The 15736-nt window shown below is 45.3% G+C and overlaps 1 protein-coding gene across 5 annotated transcripts in view; it reads left to right on the top strand.

The window, feature by feature from the left end:
* The window catches only part of CCDC88A (coiled-coil domain containing 88A), a 2139415-nt gene that overhangs the window by 953357 nt on the left and 1170322 nt on the right, over positions 1–15736 (top strand). For all 5 annotated transcript variants that reach the window (XM_069608255.1, XM_069608254.1, XM_069608253.1 and 2 more), the window contains exon 11: positions 15359–15505. In XM_069608255.1, coding sequence (XP_069464356.1) covers positions 15359–15505 — 147 coding nt within the window. The remainder of the gene's footprint in view (positions 1–15358; positions 15506–15736) is intronic.

The following is a 15736-nucleotide window of genomic DNA, read 5'->3' as shown; positions in this document are numbered from 1 at the left end:
ATTAAATGACTGGGTAAGCGGCATGTGGAGACTATTTATTTGTGGAAAAAATTACATACATCCTGCACAACGCAACTGCTCATTCTTTAACAAGTGGGGGGCATTCCTACCTCCCAGACTCAGGGCTCTGGGACTCTTGAACCTATCAAAAGAGGAGCCACCATTTGCCACTGAGAGGCTGGATAGTCTCCACCCATGAACTAAGAATGAACCGTGCTATGGACAGGCGAGTGGGGGAGTGAGAGTGAAGAGGGGTTACGGGGAGGGGGATGGAGAGTTGGGTGGGCGAGTGATCGATAGGGGGTTGTTTTAAGTCCAAACATTGCCAGTTAAGCTGAAATGTAAGTTCTGTTATGATATTTTTGCCTTTTGCACTTCTTGAAGCAGAGTGATATGACTCTCACTTGATTTATGTTACTGCTTTCAAAAACATTAATAAAAAGATTTGAACACATGTATGACTGCAGGAGATGTACATTCTCGGCTGAGTGTCCGAAGAGGGATCTTGAAACTTTGACACGTCCTACTGCCTCTGTTTTGGATTTTCTGCTTTATTTGGTGCCAACACACCTATGAATTGGCACTGTAAAGGCTTACCTGGGTATGAGTCCTTAAAAGGACTCCTTAGCAAGGCTCTTTCTTCACGATCCCCAATGTTATTCAGTTTTATGCAGTGATTGTGCAACCAGTTTCCCCTGTGCCAGTTTATTGTTCCACCGTGGGTTCTGAATTCAGTGTTTACTTTCTTTGTGGTCATTAATTTTGAGCCCCTCCACGTTTGTTAAGATTGCTCCCCTTCAGGTGATTTTCCTGGTATCCATCACTTCCGCTAGACGGGTGAACAAGCTCAAAGCGTTATCTGTTAAACCTACTGAGTTTTTTCTTCCAAAGAGAAGGAGATTATGAGAGTGGGGCTGTCCTGCCTTCTAAAGATGGTCTCGGATCTCCAACTCTCTCAAAATATACATCTTCCTGTATTTTATCCTTTGCCTCACTCTTCCAAGGCTGAGGAGCGTTTCCGTCAGCTGGACCCTGTGCGTGCCCTCTACTACTAAGTCTCTTTGACAAGGGACATCAGGAAAGATGACCACGCTTTTGTGGGTTATACTGGTGCCTGCGCTGGCACAACTTTAACTAAGCAGATGCTGTCCAGGTACTTAATTCTATGCATATTGCAATAGTGTGATCTTCCTGAGAAAGATCTACCTGAGGGTCTCAGGGCTTATTCAACCAGAGGATTAGCTGCCAGTTCTGCCCAGCAAGGGGGAGGAATGGGGAGTCCCTGTATCAGAAGTTTGCCAAGCAGCTACCTTGGCCTCGCTGAACACATTTACCAAACATGACTTCATGGATTATTTTTCTCGGCAGGATGCACGCTTGGGTACAGCGTTCCTCCAGAGTTTCCTGGTCTAGGTGGGGTTCTCTCACTTTCCTCCCTCCTCCAGATCTGGGAATCTGTCATAGATGAAGAATCCATGGGAGGAAGGATTCCACTAGAAGAACAGGGACGTCATTTCACCAAAATGCCAGGGGTAGTGAAAGTGACATCACATGACCCTTTGTTAGGGAGAATTCTCATTCTATGGCTAATTTCCCCTACCTAGTGAGTCCCCCAGCAGCTTTGCTGGATTTCTGGAGTTTATTATTTCCACTTGGTAAGAGTGTGAGCTTTTCCCCCACTCTTAGCTTTGTTTTGCCATGTGTATTTCATCTGTTTTTGTGATGATGGACTCTGGAGTACACCACTTCAGTAGTCCCCCTCTTGTGTGTGTTACACAGAACCTTCAGTGCAGTGACACCGGGTTGTCGTTTATACTTCCCACGACTCCATTTCTGGGGCTGACACCTGTCCCCCACAAAAGGGTAAAGTTGCCATTAACTTTACATAGGGCCTGATCACGACTTTGGCGGTAATGCCGGCAGTATTACTGCCGGCGGTATTAGCCCTACCGCCGAACTCCCCTGCGCTAATAGCGCCGGATCACGAGTTCTGCGGTAATGTAATTCCCCATTCCCCATTGAGCCCATTCGGGAATGCCCCATTCCCCATTGGGCTCAATGGGAAAAATGTGCGCTCTTACCGCCGGCGGATTTCCTGCCGGCGGTAATAGCGCACATTTTCAGCAGATTTCCCCCCAGCTCGGAGCTGGGGCAAAATCCGCCGAAGTCCTGATTTGGTGGACCCTTAAATCCGGCGGTAATAGCGCTACCACTGGATTTAAGGGTTACCGCCAAAGTCGTGATGAGGCCCATAGTCTTTTAACCACAGATCCAGTACACCCCACCTAAAATGGAGTATTGGAAAGGGTTAATTCTTAGCCCTTTTTAGCTGTACCTCCTGGAGCATTGTTTCGCTCCCTTACTTGGCTGGTGGCAGTGGTATCTACCCTAATTTTCCTACCATGATTATATTACATAACGTGGTATTGTTTTAGGCTTTGTTAGTAGCCTCAAGCATTAAACCCGCTAGCCCAAATACTTTTTATTTCGGCTCCGGTTGGGTATAATCGGCATTTCTTTTTGTTAACATCCTTCTTGGGTCTTTCTTTGCGCGGCAAAGCAGGTTTGCCTCCTTTGTTCGTCGACCTTTGGCCGGCTTCCGACCAGAAGCCCTCCTTTGGCGTCTGGGTGTCTAGGTGGGCTGAATGTGAGGGAGGCGTGTAGTCACCCCCTGCACAGGGTCTCCTGGGAGACCCAAGTCGCGCTTTGTGTTGATTGGCTGAGGTGGTTGTCCGGGCTGGACAACCCCCCTGCTGAGTGATTGACAGCCTGGCTGTGTGAATGGGGGATTTTGGCATAAAAGGCAGGACTCTTGGGCTAGAATTCAAGAATCGCCAATGGAACTGCAAGGAACTGAAGAGAAGCGGAGAAGAGGACAGCTGCTGCAACCCCGAGTCCCGGTGAAGCCCTGCTGCAGTCCTGAGCTATCTACTCTTCAACAACAAGAGAAGATCCAGTCCGGAGTCTTCTTCCCTTGATCCTGGTGGGATCAACCAGCTCGTCTTTTCTTCAGTCAGAGAATCCTCTCCTGGGTCGAAATCACTGCTGTGCTGTAGTGGTCCGGATAGCCCTCTCCTGATTTAAAGGAGCACACCTTTTATTCATTGTTGTTCTTTTCGCTGCTGCTAGCCTCATCCCTGGGTAGTGCAGATCGCTCCATACGTCCTCCTTCTTGTCCCCACGACTGAAGCCGCAGGAACGTGAGTCTGCAGGAACTACCAGGAACACCTGTCGTGGCACCAGCTTTTCTCCAACGGAATAAGGTACTGTGCACACTTGGTCATTCTCTCCGTCTGACCAGCCGGAATCGGGGTGAACCCTTTTCCTCCACGAAGATTTATTCTTTCTTCCCTCCTTCTTATAATTTTTCCTTCCATTTGACAATCTTAAGAACTCTTGACATCTCGAATCTCGAACTGTTCACTGTGTGATCCTCAGCAACTGAGCATATGCTCCATTGACACTGGCGCAGGCCTATTGACTTTAATCTGTATCTTTGAACAAGTCCTCGAGTCTCCTGGCCTTGAAAAAGTATTGCCTTTGATTTTTATTCACTTTTCCCTTGTTTGAAATTCTTAAGTACAAAGTGTGTTTTAACTTCGTGAGCTTTTCTATCCGCGGGTACGCGTTAGTATCGCAACACCGGTCTGTCAAATCCTAATGTACTTACCTTGAATTTACTGGCACAAGTGGAATTGGTTGTGTGTAGTGTAGTTTACGTGTGGTTTCTAATTTATAGCAGTTAAGTGTTTTATAACAGATGGTTTAAAAATAAATGTACTTATATTTTTTACCTGAAACCTTGAGTCAGTGTTTGCTTGAGTCACAGTAATTGTGGTCCTTTGTGTAATCTCTGCTACTGCTCATATACTCTTGAGATAAGCCTGGCTGCTCCGCTACTGCTACCACTTTAACATAGTAGTACAGGCTTGTACCAAAGGTGAACTTGTATTACCACTTGTCTTAATTGTGTGTAGTGGTCCCTAAGGGCACTGCACAGGATTCTGCCTAACACCCTTGACCTCAGATGACATCACAGGAAGTGATGTAATTTGTCCCATACCCCAAAGTGACATCACAGAAAGTGATGGAACACGACATTTCACCCCGTGAAGAAAAGGAAGTGGCATCACATAGCATTGTTCATAAGTACACTACGAAAAATAGGTTTAAAATATCACTGTAATTTGATATACATTTCATACAAGAATGGATCACCATATGTATCGGTGTGTATAGGCCCATACTACCAAAATACTGTGAATGCAAGCAGATGTCCAAGGCCAGATAATAATGATTTATATAGCACTTACGCATGCGCGCTTTATATAGAACAAATATACATAAAATATCACCCAACCTGTGTTGGTACTCATTTATCAACCTCAGAGGGATGAAAGGCTAAGTTGGCCTTCCCAGGATTCGAACCTGTAGATCACACACACATCGCAGCGAGTGCTCAGCCCACTGAGCCGTTTTACCGGCTATAGTAAAATGAACAATTACATGTCTGAATGTTTCCAAAGTCGTAAAGCAAATTATCCTTTGTAGTCGATACTATTAAACCGCTAACTGAGATTTAACAGCAGGCCAGTTCATCTGCAGGTCTGGTGCAAAGTTGGCCACATGTCAAGCCTGCATGGATCTACTTTTCAGGCTTCTGAGGTTGGAAACATACATACCTTTGGGAGGGTTCATAACAGTGTATGAAAGAATTTAGAGTATCGCAGGGAAAGCAGCGCACTCACACAGCATCCCGTACTCTGGGCACTCGTTACGTCATACATGCAAACAAACATCCTGAACAGCATGCCAGGGAGATAGGAAAGATATACAAATTACAACAAATCATTAATAATAATAACTTTAATGTGATATAGATTTGAAAATAAATTCAAACTTTACACATAATATAAATTACATACATTAACAATTAAATCGTTAGAGAAAAAAGAAAAAAAAAAAAAAGACAGATCATAAAATATATCATATATCATATACAAATAAAAATCTAACAACATATATATGAAATATGTATGAGAATATATGTGAAAATATAATAAAACATCAAACAGAGTTTCTTTAAAGTAAAATAAAATATTAAGACTTCAATTAAAACAGATCTTTGTCCGTTACATTGACAGTCAGTGCCGTAAGTACGAGCATTGCATCTCTCACCCACTGCTATCCTAACCAGAATACATAAATCAGGGTGCCATAGATGTAGGGTTCCAGAAAATAAGGGTGCCTTAAATGTGGCATACCTAACCAGTCCATACAACACCGGCAATCTTTAGCCCACCGTAATCGGACGATTCAGATCAGAGTAAAGGACCCAGGTGTTTTTCAATCTGTTGCCACACATTGTACAATGCAATAAACAGGTGCATATTGCTGGCATTGGTGCAATAGCGCCAGAAAGAGGTTCCACGTATGTTAAGCGGGTCGTGTACGAATTCCCTAAGATATTTCAGTATTGACTGTTCCAACATCATATACTCCGTTAACAAATGCTTAGCTGTTTCCACACATTCAGGGTATTTACATACACGGCAAACTCGCTCACTAGCAGGAATTTTTTCTCTGACTCCTGTGTTGTACAGGGTTGGTAGTTGCTCCAATCGGAACAGAATGATGAACCGTCTAAGCCTTTTGGTGGGGCAGAGATATAGATATGCTTGTGGTTGCATTAAGGTATATAATCTATATTTAATAAAATGGTAGGAGTTTAGACTGCTTAAGCGTGAGAAATTCTCTAGCCAGTCCCACAAATCCACCTTTTTACCAAGTGCTAATAGCACCTCCTTAGAGACTGTTTCTCCTCTAAGCGTCCAGCCTATGTTCGCAAGGAATTTGGTCATATCTTTCAGAAGGGGGGAAGTGGAATGTTTTTTGCTCACATCTTGATGGATCACAACCAATAATTGGTTGGAAGTGCCGCCCTTCATTTTAAGATAGAATCCTGCTCTCCTCTTGAGTACTAATGCTTTAAGTGAGGGCAGGCCCAGTTCAAGCCTAATCAAGGCCATAGGGACACTCGGGGGTAAACCGAGTATCCGACGCCAGAATTTGCCCTCTATCACTTGCAACCAGGTGAGGTCAGAAGAGAGAAGAGTCTCCAGGCCATAGATAATCATGGGCGCGAACACTTGTATATATAGATGTCTTGTCCCCCACAAGGTAAAGCCACCCTGCTTATTTGTGAAAGATGATATTAATGCTATTACTTGCATAGCCCTGGTTATACGCCCTTGCCTGCACAAAGAGTAGTCGCCCAGTGGCTCTATATCTACTCCAAGATATCTATAGGATGGAGCATAGAGTATGTTTTTGTTGTATACCCATAGGTTCACTCTGGAAGCTCGTCTCCTGGTAAATCTGAGTACCTTTGTTTTATCTAAATTTATAGACAAGCCGTTATTCTTAGCGTAATCCCACAAAGTGACCGCCGAACACCTCAGTCCGGCTATGGTATTGTCAAATATGACCAGGTCATCAGCGTATGCTAAGACACTACAGGGAACCTCACCGATTTTAGGAGGGCAATTATTTGTCTCAGCCAATGCTGCAGGGATGTCGTAAACATATAGATTGTAAATGAGGGGTGCAGTTACGCATCCCTGCTTTACCCCCCTATTCTGGGTCACCTGTTTAGTCATACTGCCTTCCTGATTTAGTCTGAGGCAGGCAGAAGTGTTGTGGTGTAATTGTCTAAGGTAATATAAGAGACCAGGCGGACAACCCATTTTTTCCAACTTCATCCATAACCTTGCTCTAGGTATAGTGTCGAAAGCAGCCCTAAAATCTATATATAGCGCATATAGCGGGGGCTGTCCTTTGCTAAGTGCACGTGTGCGAAGCATATCCATCACCCAAAAGTTATGGGAGGTGGAATAGTCTCGCCGGAAGCCACATTGGAACCTGCTGAGGATGTTAGTTTGTTCCACCCATTTCTGCAGCTCATTGAGCAATAATGCCGCAAAAAGTTTGCCAGTGATGTCCAACATAGAAAGGAGCCTATAGTTGTTGGGGTCTGTGCGGCTACCTTTTTTAAACACAGGTATCAGAATGGCCGTTTGCCATGAGCGGGGGATAGTCCCCTGAGCTAGGATCTTCTTAAAGAGAATGGAAAAGAAGTAAGCCCAAAATGCAGGGTAGTTCGTTATAACTACATTAGCCAACCCGTTAGGGCCGGGGGCTCTGGAGGCCTTAAGGGTAACCATTTTATTATAGATGGCCTCAGTAGAGACATCAAAAGGCGGGGGAAAGGGAACCTTCTCTTGTGTTATCCTAGTGGTCTCAACCTCTCCCGAGTTACGCCCTAATAAAAATTTTATCCATGTTTCTTTGCCTATTGGGTTAGCTAGTGGTCCCTTAACCTGCTCTCTGTTCTCGTTTAGGAGTGACCATATATTACGAGAATTTCTAGTACAGATAGTTTGTATGAGCCTTTGATGTCTATTATTCCATTCTGACATTTTTATGCTCTTAACACAGGCTCTATATCTGCATTTCGCTTTTCTAACTTTCTCATAATAGTCCTCTCCCACTATGTTCATGCTTCTGAGCCCCCTTATTTCCGCTCTATATCCTCTCTTAGCATCCCGGATACCCTTGTTATAATAGGGAATTCTGCCCTTAGGCTTTAACATGCACCCAGTTTTTGTTGTGGCATATAGGCCAGTAAAACCCTGAATCCAGTCCTCTATGTCATTCGCTGTCATGTGCTCAAAGTTAGGAAGATCCCATGCGTCCGCTGATTTAAGAGCTTCAGAAGCCTTCGTTATGTTCTTCTCTGACCAAATTATTCTGGTGCCAGAGCAGTTGGTTTGTATGCTTCCGATATTAGAATGAGGGATAGAGGAAGTAGGGAGGCAGAGAGAACAAAGGAGCAACCCGTGGTCGCTCCATATGTTATGAGTTACAGTCATGTCGACAACTCTAGACTGCATCTCAGGACACATAAAGATGTAGTCCAGTGTACTGAACGATTTACCATTAGTCCAAGTATGTTTCCCGGGCCGGTCTCCCAGTGTGCGACCATTGATCATGCTGAGGTCCCAGGAGTCGAACAGTTGCAACCAGCCTAAACCTTCCCCCTCCCTTCTTCCATGCATCATCACACATCTCTCACTGAGTTCAGGATTTGGGGATAAAAGGTGGTCGCCTGTTATATGACAATTGAAATCCCCCATCACCACTACTGCAGTATTTCCGTGCCTGAGTGCCCAATAAGACAATACATCCTGAATTGCTTCTTGTAAGGATTCTCTTATCACGGCACCTGGTGGGTTATAGAGATTTAACAGTAAGAATCTACACAGATCACCTTCATTTACAAAATCAATCTCTACCGCTAATAGGTAGTCATCAGCTTTACACTTTATCTTTCGTGATGTCACTATAGTCACAACCCCTGTAAGTAAACCCCCAAATGGGCGGCCCTTGTCGCCCCTTTTAGCAAATGACTGATATGTAACAAAACCGTCGAGGAATAGGGGGTCTGAAGACCAAGTTTCCTGGAGGCAGATGCAACTGTGTTTGGACAGTAAAGCAACTGAACCCTCGGGCCTCAGGAGATGCGTAAAACCTCGACAGTTCCAAGAAATTAAAGAAAAACATCAGTGATTCTGAAGTACTCGTGGGAGGGATGCCAAAAGTGATTGGAGTGCAAGCTGTATTTCAGCCAAGGCAGAGTTTTCTACTGCTACAGACTTGGCTTCGATGGCAGCTGGAGCCGGTGTAACCGTGACCTCAGAATTGTCATGAGGGTCCCTCTCCTGAGGATCCACATCTATGTCAATGTCTACAGCCCTCAATTCTTCCTTAAAGTTTCTGATTAGATGCGCAGAGGCCAGAAAGGTGCAGTGTATGGCCGAGACGTGTAAGTTAGGCACCTGTAATGGTTCAATGAACAAGAAGTCATCAGATTTCAAAACTCTGAGTTGAGGTATGTAATGGAGTCTAGTTAGGAACTCTGAGCGTGACAGCCAGGGGTTTTTGCCACTAGGATACAGATTCTTGATGAAGCAGATGCGGTTCTTATTGCTCTCCTCCACTGTACTTTTTAGGGTATGCCGTATAGGCTCAGATGGTTCTACTGCTGCTCCTATTTCCAACAATTCTTCAGGACATAATACGTGGGAACTGGAATCGGGCTCCAGCTCAGGGTCCCCCAGAAAGGTATCTTCTGGCTCCACCACTGTGGATTTCTCTCCCGGAACTAGCCATCCGGAGAGCGACCCTTTGTTTCTGCCGCTCGGGCTGCTGCTCGTGCTTGCCTTTTCCTAGCTTTTTTAGAGCGAGTTTCCGGGGCCATCAATGGCTCAACAATAGGAATAAGGGCACTCTTTGTTGCTTTCTTGTTTTTAAGTGCCTTCTTAGCCAGTCTGCGTTGTTTCCGAATAGGAAATGAGGTAGCCCCGGGGCTTTGTGTAGTCTCCAGTTCCTCAGCGGATGCTGAGGGTGTTTCCCCCTCCGGGATATTCCCGTAAGGCGTATCGTCTTCCCCAATTTCCTCAGGCGGGACCTCCGGCTCTTCAGACTCTTCCAAAAAATGTACAGCGTCAGATAGATTTTTCTCTGCATCTTCGTGGAGAGGATCCTTGTGTTCTAACGCCCAGGTGATTGTGTTAGTATTTGTCAAAATACGTCCTGACATTTGCAGAAGTATTTTAAGTGCAAATTGGAGGGAGGCCACCGAAGATTGCAACTCGGCTATCGCAGTTATGCTTGGATGTGGATTTTTATCATCTTCAACCTCGTTTTCAGGTCCGTCCTCCATAGATGCCATCGCTAGATTTGGAGAAGCGGACAGACGACTGATGTTACCCTCGGGTGTTTGTATCTCTGTATGTGTGTTGGGGTTAGCCTTGGCGGATGTTATACTGCTAGATACCTTCTGGGGGATCTGAGATAACATACCTCTCTGTATGTCTAGACAGAGGTCAAGCAGCGAGTTGTTGTCTATGTCGTCAAAGTTAGTGGAGTTTAGGGTAATGTTACTAATTGGGACAGGTACCACCGTTTCCTCGTTAATAGTTGAATTTATTTCAGGGGGAGGATTTGCTGCAAAGAAATCGGTGATCGCTCCTTGAGCCCCATCGTTCTTCTTGGACTTGTCTCCTTTCTTTTTGGTCTCTTTGTTTTCCTTCACAGGTTTTGCCTTAATTTTCCGTAGGTTGTAGATGGAGTGGGGAGCTCTTTTCCCTCGTTGCATTATTACAGCTAAACTCTGATCCAGTTATCTGGGTCCCAACTCGAAACACACCTCGCTATTACAATGAGAGCGGGATACCTACAGCGGCCTCTTCCAGTAAACTCACACTGAACAGAAAGGGATAGGCTTTACTGTCCACCCCCCAGCAGTGTGCACCGAGGTACTTACTGGGTCAGAAGGGATCCAAGGGGACTCCTGATCCGCGGGAGTCAGCGGGGGTCAGACCACCCGCTGTGCTGGCCGTCCGTTACAGCTGCTCGCTCTCAGCCGCTCGCGTCCTTGCGGCCGTTACGCCTCTGGTTCCCTCGTCGAGTTTCCGATTAGAGTATGGGACCTGGGATTCCAGAGAGACCATCAAGCCGCACCTCGCAAGAGCCGTCACGCACGCACAACTCTGTAAGGCCGCCTCCGACAGTCTGTCAATTCCTATGACTTAATGGGCAGCAAATTGGCAAAGAGAACACACTAAATAGCATGAGAGCTCAAAGACTTAAAGTCCACAGTCACTCCCATGCGACACGTTTGTTTGTAATCCACGGAACTCTGATTTTAATGAATGGCACAGTATCACTCAGGGCTCAAAGGTATTCGACCCGCAGTCAGCCTAGTACAAGCAGCACATTGCTAAATCGGTTGTTTTACAACAGCGAAGCACATCAGATAGAATCAGTTTAAAGTAATATCACAAGTCACACAGAGTCGGAATAAGCAGAATGTTCATTCAATTACGTTCCTTCGGCAGAGTTCCTGAAAGATTGTCACTGTACGTTAAATTGTTTTTAGGGGTGCATTTATAATTTCCAGTTATCAGTAGGTGATAAAAAATTCCTGCTGCCGGTGGCTACTCCGTGCTGACAATAAGCGTGGGCAAGCGCACGGTAAAAGGCAAGTCCAGTTACTCTAAAACTATTTAGATGGAATGAATGTTTAGGTAGGCAGCTGATCTAGAGAGCCATGGAGGGTTTTGAAAAGCTTCGGAAGCACACTTTCAAAACACGTACAAGACACACAGAACGGGTCTCATTGTTCTCAGCTTACAGCTTGCGGGCAGACTCAGCAACGTAGCAACACTGTGCAGGCACAGGCAAGCTAAGCAGCACCAATAAGGTCCTTACCATGGTCCGGCTATGGTCTATTTTCTCTTACTCCCGCTCCTGCTCAGAAGAGCTCAGCTCCGGCAGCCCGCTTTGCTCCAGCGGCTCCAACTGCTCCGACGGCTCGCCCCCCAGCGGCTGCCGAGGTCCTGGTCTCCGGAGCTCCTCGCAAGGTTGCAGGCTCACAGGACTCTCAAAACATGCTGTCCAGGTTCCGAGGAAAGATCCTCAGTTTCTCGGTTCACAGAAGCGCTCGATACACTCGACCTGCTGCACTGACTCAAGCCGCACCTCACAGGTGACCGGAAACCGCAACAGAATCAAAATCAGAAAGAGGCCGCTTCCGAGTAGTGTTAATCAGCATTAATTGTGGCACATTGAAATCAAGGGCCGCTTTATGTGCTATGGTGAATTAGTTTTACACTCTACACAAGCTTTTAGGCACAAGGCTTTTGTGAAGTGACCGAGGACACCGAGATGGAATGTCTTGTGATGATCGTAATAGAGACAATGGCAGAAAAAAAACATGCTATAACTGCAACTTGCGAAAAGCAAAATACATTACAAGTTTGGAGGTAGCCTGTCTGTAATAGAGGCAGGCTATCTCCAACATTGCAAAAAAAATCTGCCACCCGCATATGGGAAATTACCGGGTCATGCCGAGTTTGGCGGACCCGGTAATTGCCCATTCGCGGGTGCCGACAATAAGGGACTCCCCATCCCCGTTCAGCCCTACAGGGCTGAATGGGAATGGGGAGCTCGTATGCACCGGCACCGTTCATAACATGCCGGTGCATCCACGAGTTGTGCTCACAGGTGCTACACTGCCCGCCAGGTCCGACCTGGCGAGCAGAGCGAGACCCACGAGCACAACTCGTCGTATGGCGGTACGGTAACGAAGGCGCCATTAGCACTACTGGCGCCATTGTTACTGTACCGCCATACTTGTAATGAGGCCCATAGTCCAAAATGGATGTTTATTCTACTCTAAATGGTTTTTGGAAGTTTTTGTCTGCATTTGAATTTAAGGTGTTTAAGAACAGACTAAATCAGTGACTCATCCCCTGTAGTGTGCCTAAAATAAACCTTTAATGAGGCTAGCAATTATTGTATAGATGTCCAGAAAGACAAATTATTTGTTATTCCTATTCTTTCTCATTTAGGGTCGCTGCCCAAAGTGTTACACTTTTGGAACCCCCTAGTTTTTTTAAAGAGTCCTGAACAAGAAAGGCAGCCTTTCCAGAAACAAAGAGCCACATGGTGCTGGCAACAGTCCAGGAGCTTCCATTTAAAAAGTACAACTTGATTTTACTTTTTTCTTATTTTTAGGGGTAGCAAGGTAGACCAGAGGGGTAGCAAGGGAGATCTCAGGGGTCACAGCTATGACCCCAAAATGACGTCCCTGAAGAACAAATTGCTTACCTCATGGTAATGTTCTTTCTGTTGGGTGTTCCTGACAAGAATTCCTGATCGCCCTGTGCCACCTGCCTCTCTGGTAAATAGCTTGTACACCTTATCTGTTCTGCAGGCCCTCAGCGGCTGAGTGCTCGGGAAAAAAGCAGAACTGAAGTCACGGGGTGCGGCTGCTCTATGTGTACTGGCCATGATGCTAGATCAGGCGCAGGGCCAGTAGAGGCATTGAGTGGATAGGACTATAGGGGAGGCATGGTATCACAAGTATGACACTGACACAATGGGTACAATTTGTAAAACCTTTATTGAAATGGCTGGGGTTGGAGAAACTCCTAGTCTGCCCTATAATTAAGAAGGGAGTAGTCGCGACCATCAAATAATAAATAACGCAGTCCTAGTTGAGTCTGTCAAATCAAAAATGGTCTATGCTAACAAAACCTAAGGCATGCCCTAACTCTTGTACAAAAAAGTGTAAAAAGTAGAAATGTATGCAAAAGGAAAAATCTGTGTTCAAATGAATAAATGTGGTTGAACTAGCTCTCCTCCCCACATTAGACCTCACAGAGTACGGCTGTCCCTGTAGGCAGGATGACACACTCTGACTTGGCTACCAACACAAAAACAGTTCCGGAACATGGATCGAGGCCCGTCTGGCCTTCCACGTTTAAGTTTCTTTTGTTGACTTCCAAATATAATGTTTCAACAAAAATGTTCGCAAAGGTCCCCCTCTGTCAGGCTCAGACCTTTCACCACACTGTTCTCGTAGGTCCCTCTCTGCCGGCTCAGACCTCTCACGATAAAGTTCAACACAAATTTTCAGGGGGGGGGGCGGGCTTCCTACCCCAAGCTTATTTAACTTCAAGTCTCCCTCTGTCAGGCTCGGACCACTTTCGATGTTGAAGGCTTTTGAATGTGCGTGGCTTACTTTCCAGACCACTTTGACTCAAAATGTATAGTTCAACTTTTACTTTCCCCTTTCTAGTAGTTCAACTTTTCCATATCACTTTTGCTATATATTTGCTTTCTCGCTTGGAACAATTTACCTTTCACAGATACTTTCGAGTGTGCTACTTCCTTTCGCCGGACCACTCTGTTACTTAGTATCGCTGAACTCGTAGCCGCCTTTTACTTCAAAGTTCATTCCTGGGTCTGCCATTCCTTGCGTCTCATTCACACTCGCGTAGCCTTCACTGGCGATAAAATGTTGCTATTTCAACTTTAACACATAACAGTCTTTTAGGTCACTTGCCAACTCATCGGCTGTGTGCGTTTCTTCTTTGCTTTACGCTTTCCAATTAACGAGCCAAGGTTAGTACCACAAGGTTGGCCTCGCCTCCCCAATTCTGCCGTTCACCCGGGGGGGTCGCTGGCGTCCTTGAAACACAATGCAGTTTTCCCTTGCGGAATCTGGCCTTCTCCACATGTCTCTCGCAACCTGTCGGAGGCAACAAACTCCAGTAGGGAACTCTGGGGTTTTTCCGACCTGCTGCTCTCGCCCCTTGGTCCATCGCTCTGCTCCAATAGTTTTGCCTTCATCCCGGAATCCCTGCTCGTTCTCGTGTTTAGCCTTGCTCAGAGTGTGTGTTTGGGTTCTGCCTTTTATTCATGTGAGAAGAGCTAATTGGTATCAGGTGTATGCACTTAGAATTAAGTGCCTGACTTTGCCTGACCCGATTAGTGGGACATGGCCAGTACGATGTGTGAAAGTTAATGTTGTTACTCTCACCCTCTTCCTTGGCCCAGTGTTTTTGTAAAGGGGGGGGGGGCTGGGACCTCAGAGCATCCTTAAACAAAAGATGGGTTGGATAAACAAAATAGTGGGGAATAACACGTCTCACTGTCGGCTGTCTCACCCCCACTCCCCGAAGACCCCTCATCCAGGTTATCCTCCCGCTCTGGTCCACCCCCAGGCACCGGATCCAAAAGGGATGGCCGTGTCCTAGCCACCTGGATGACAAGTCACCAAAGACTAGCGAGTGAGACACCCTTTGGTTTCTCACAGGACACACAGCTGTGCTCTGCCCTCTGGTGGTGAAAAAGTTACCAATGTCAGCTGCTCTGAACATAAATTATCACATCATTATAAAGAACTTTTCTGAGAGGTAAGTAATTTGTTCTTCACTCACTGGAAAAGCTAATGCCAAAATCACCTATTTGTCAACATTAATTTTCCACATTAAAACCTTCAGCAAACTTCACCAAAGTTGGCATATTTGTTCCATGTGGCCAGATAAAAAATTCTCATTTTTCTTTGCAAAATGTCAAGTAACTTGTTTCAAGTACAGGAGCATAATTAGTTGTCACATATCTCTTTCAGTGTCATTTCATGTCTGGGTTTACATGCCCACTGCCACTGTTCCAAGGAGGCACTTGGGTATATTTACTTTCTTGTTCATTCACTCTCTGCCACTCATATATAATGTTTGCATATTGTGGACAGTGATAACATTGTTATCCTGGAATTATCTTTCTATTCTTGTTTTCTTTGTTTAGTCAATATTTTGTGTGATTTACAGAACAGTTGTTGTTTATTTGTAAACTGAAGATTATGAGAACTAGACAGATGTGTTTTTGAAATGCTGCAAAACTGAGATTAACATGAGCAAAATATATACTGTCTTCCGGTCTTCAGGAGTTAAAGGAAGACAATCAAGTTCTCTTGGAAACAAAGGCAATGTTGGAAGATCAGTTGGAGGGGACTCGAGCACGATCTGACAAGCTACATGAATTAGAAAAAGAAAACCTACAGTTGAAGGCCAAGTTTCATGACATGGAAACAGTGAGTATACGAATGGCTGTATGATCCAACTATAGTTTTGTTAGACCTTTATTTTCTTCTTTCTAAGAAGTAAGAATCTTTAAGACATACAAACTTTACAGACTTTTTGTAATAAATGAACTGTCTCTCTCTCTCCCCCTCTCTCTCTCTATATATATATATATATTTCCGAGGCTTGGGGACCGGCTTCGAATCACATGCTGTGCATAGGCCGACATTGTTAGGGAGAAT

The sequence above is a fragment of the Ambystoma mexicanum genome, chromosome 4q, assembly GCF_040938575.1.
Source record: "Ambystoma mexicanum isolate Mex_15411 chromosome 4q, UKY_AmexF1_1, whole genome shotgun sequence".
Taxonomy (NCBI): domain Eukaryota; kingdom Metazoa; phylum Chordata; class Amphibia; order Caudata; family Ambystomatidae; genus Ambystoma; species Ambystoma mexicanum.
This window is presented reverse-complemented; position numbering and strand designations above follow the sequence as displayed.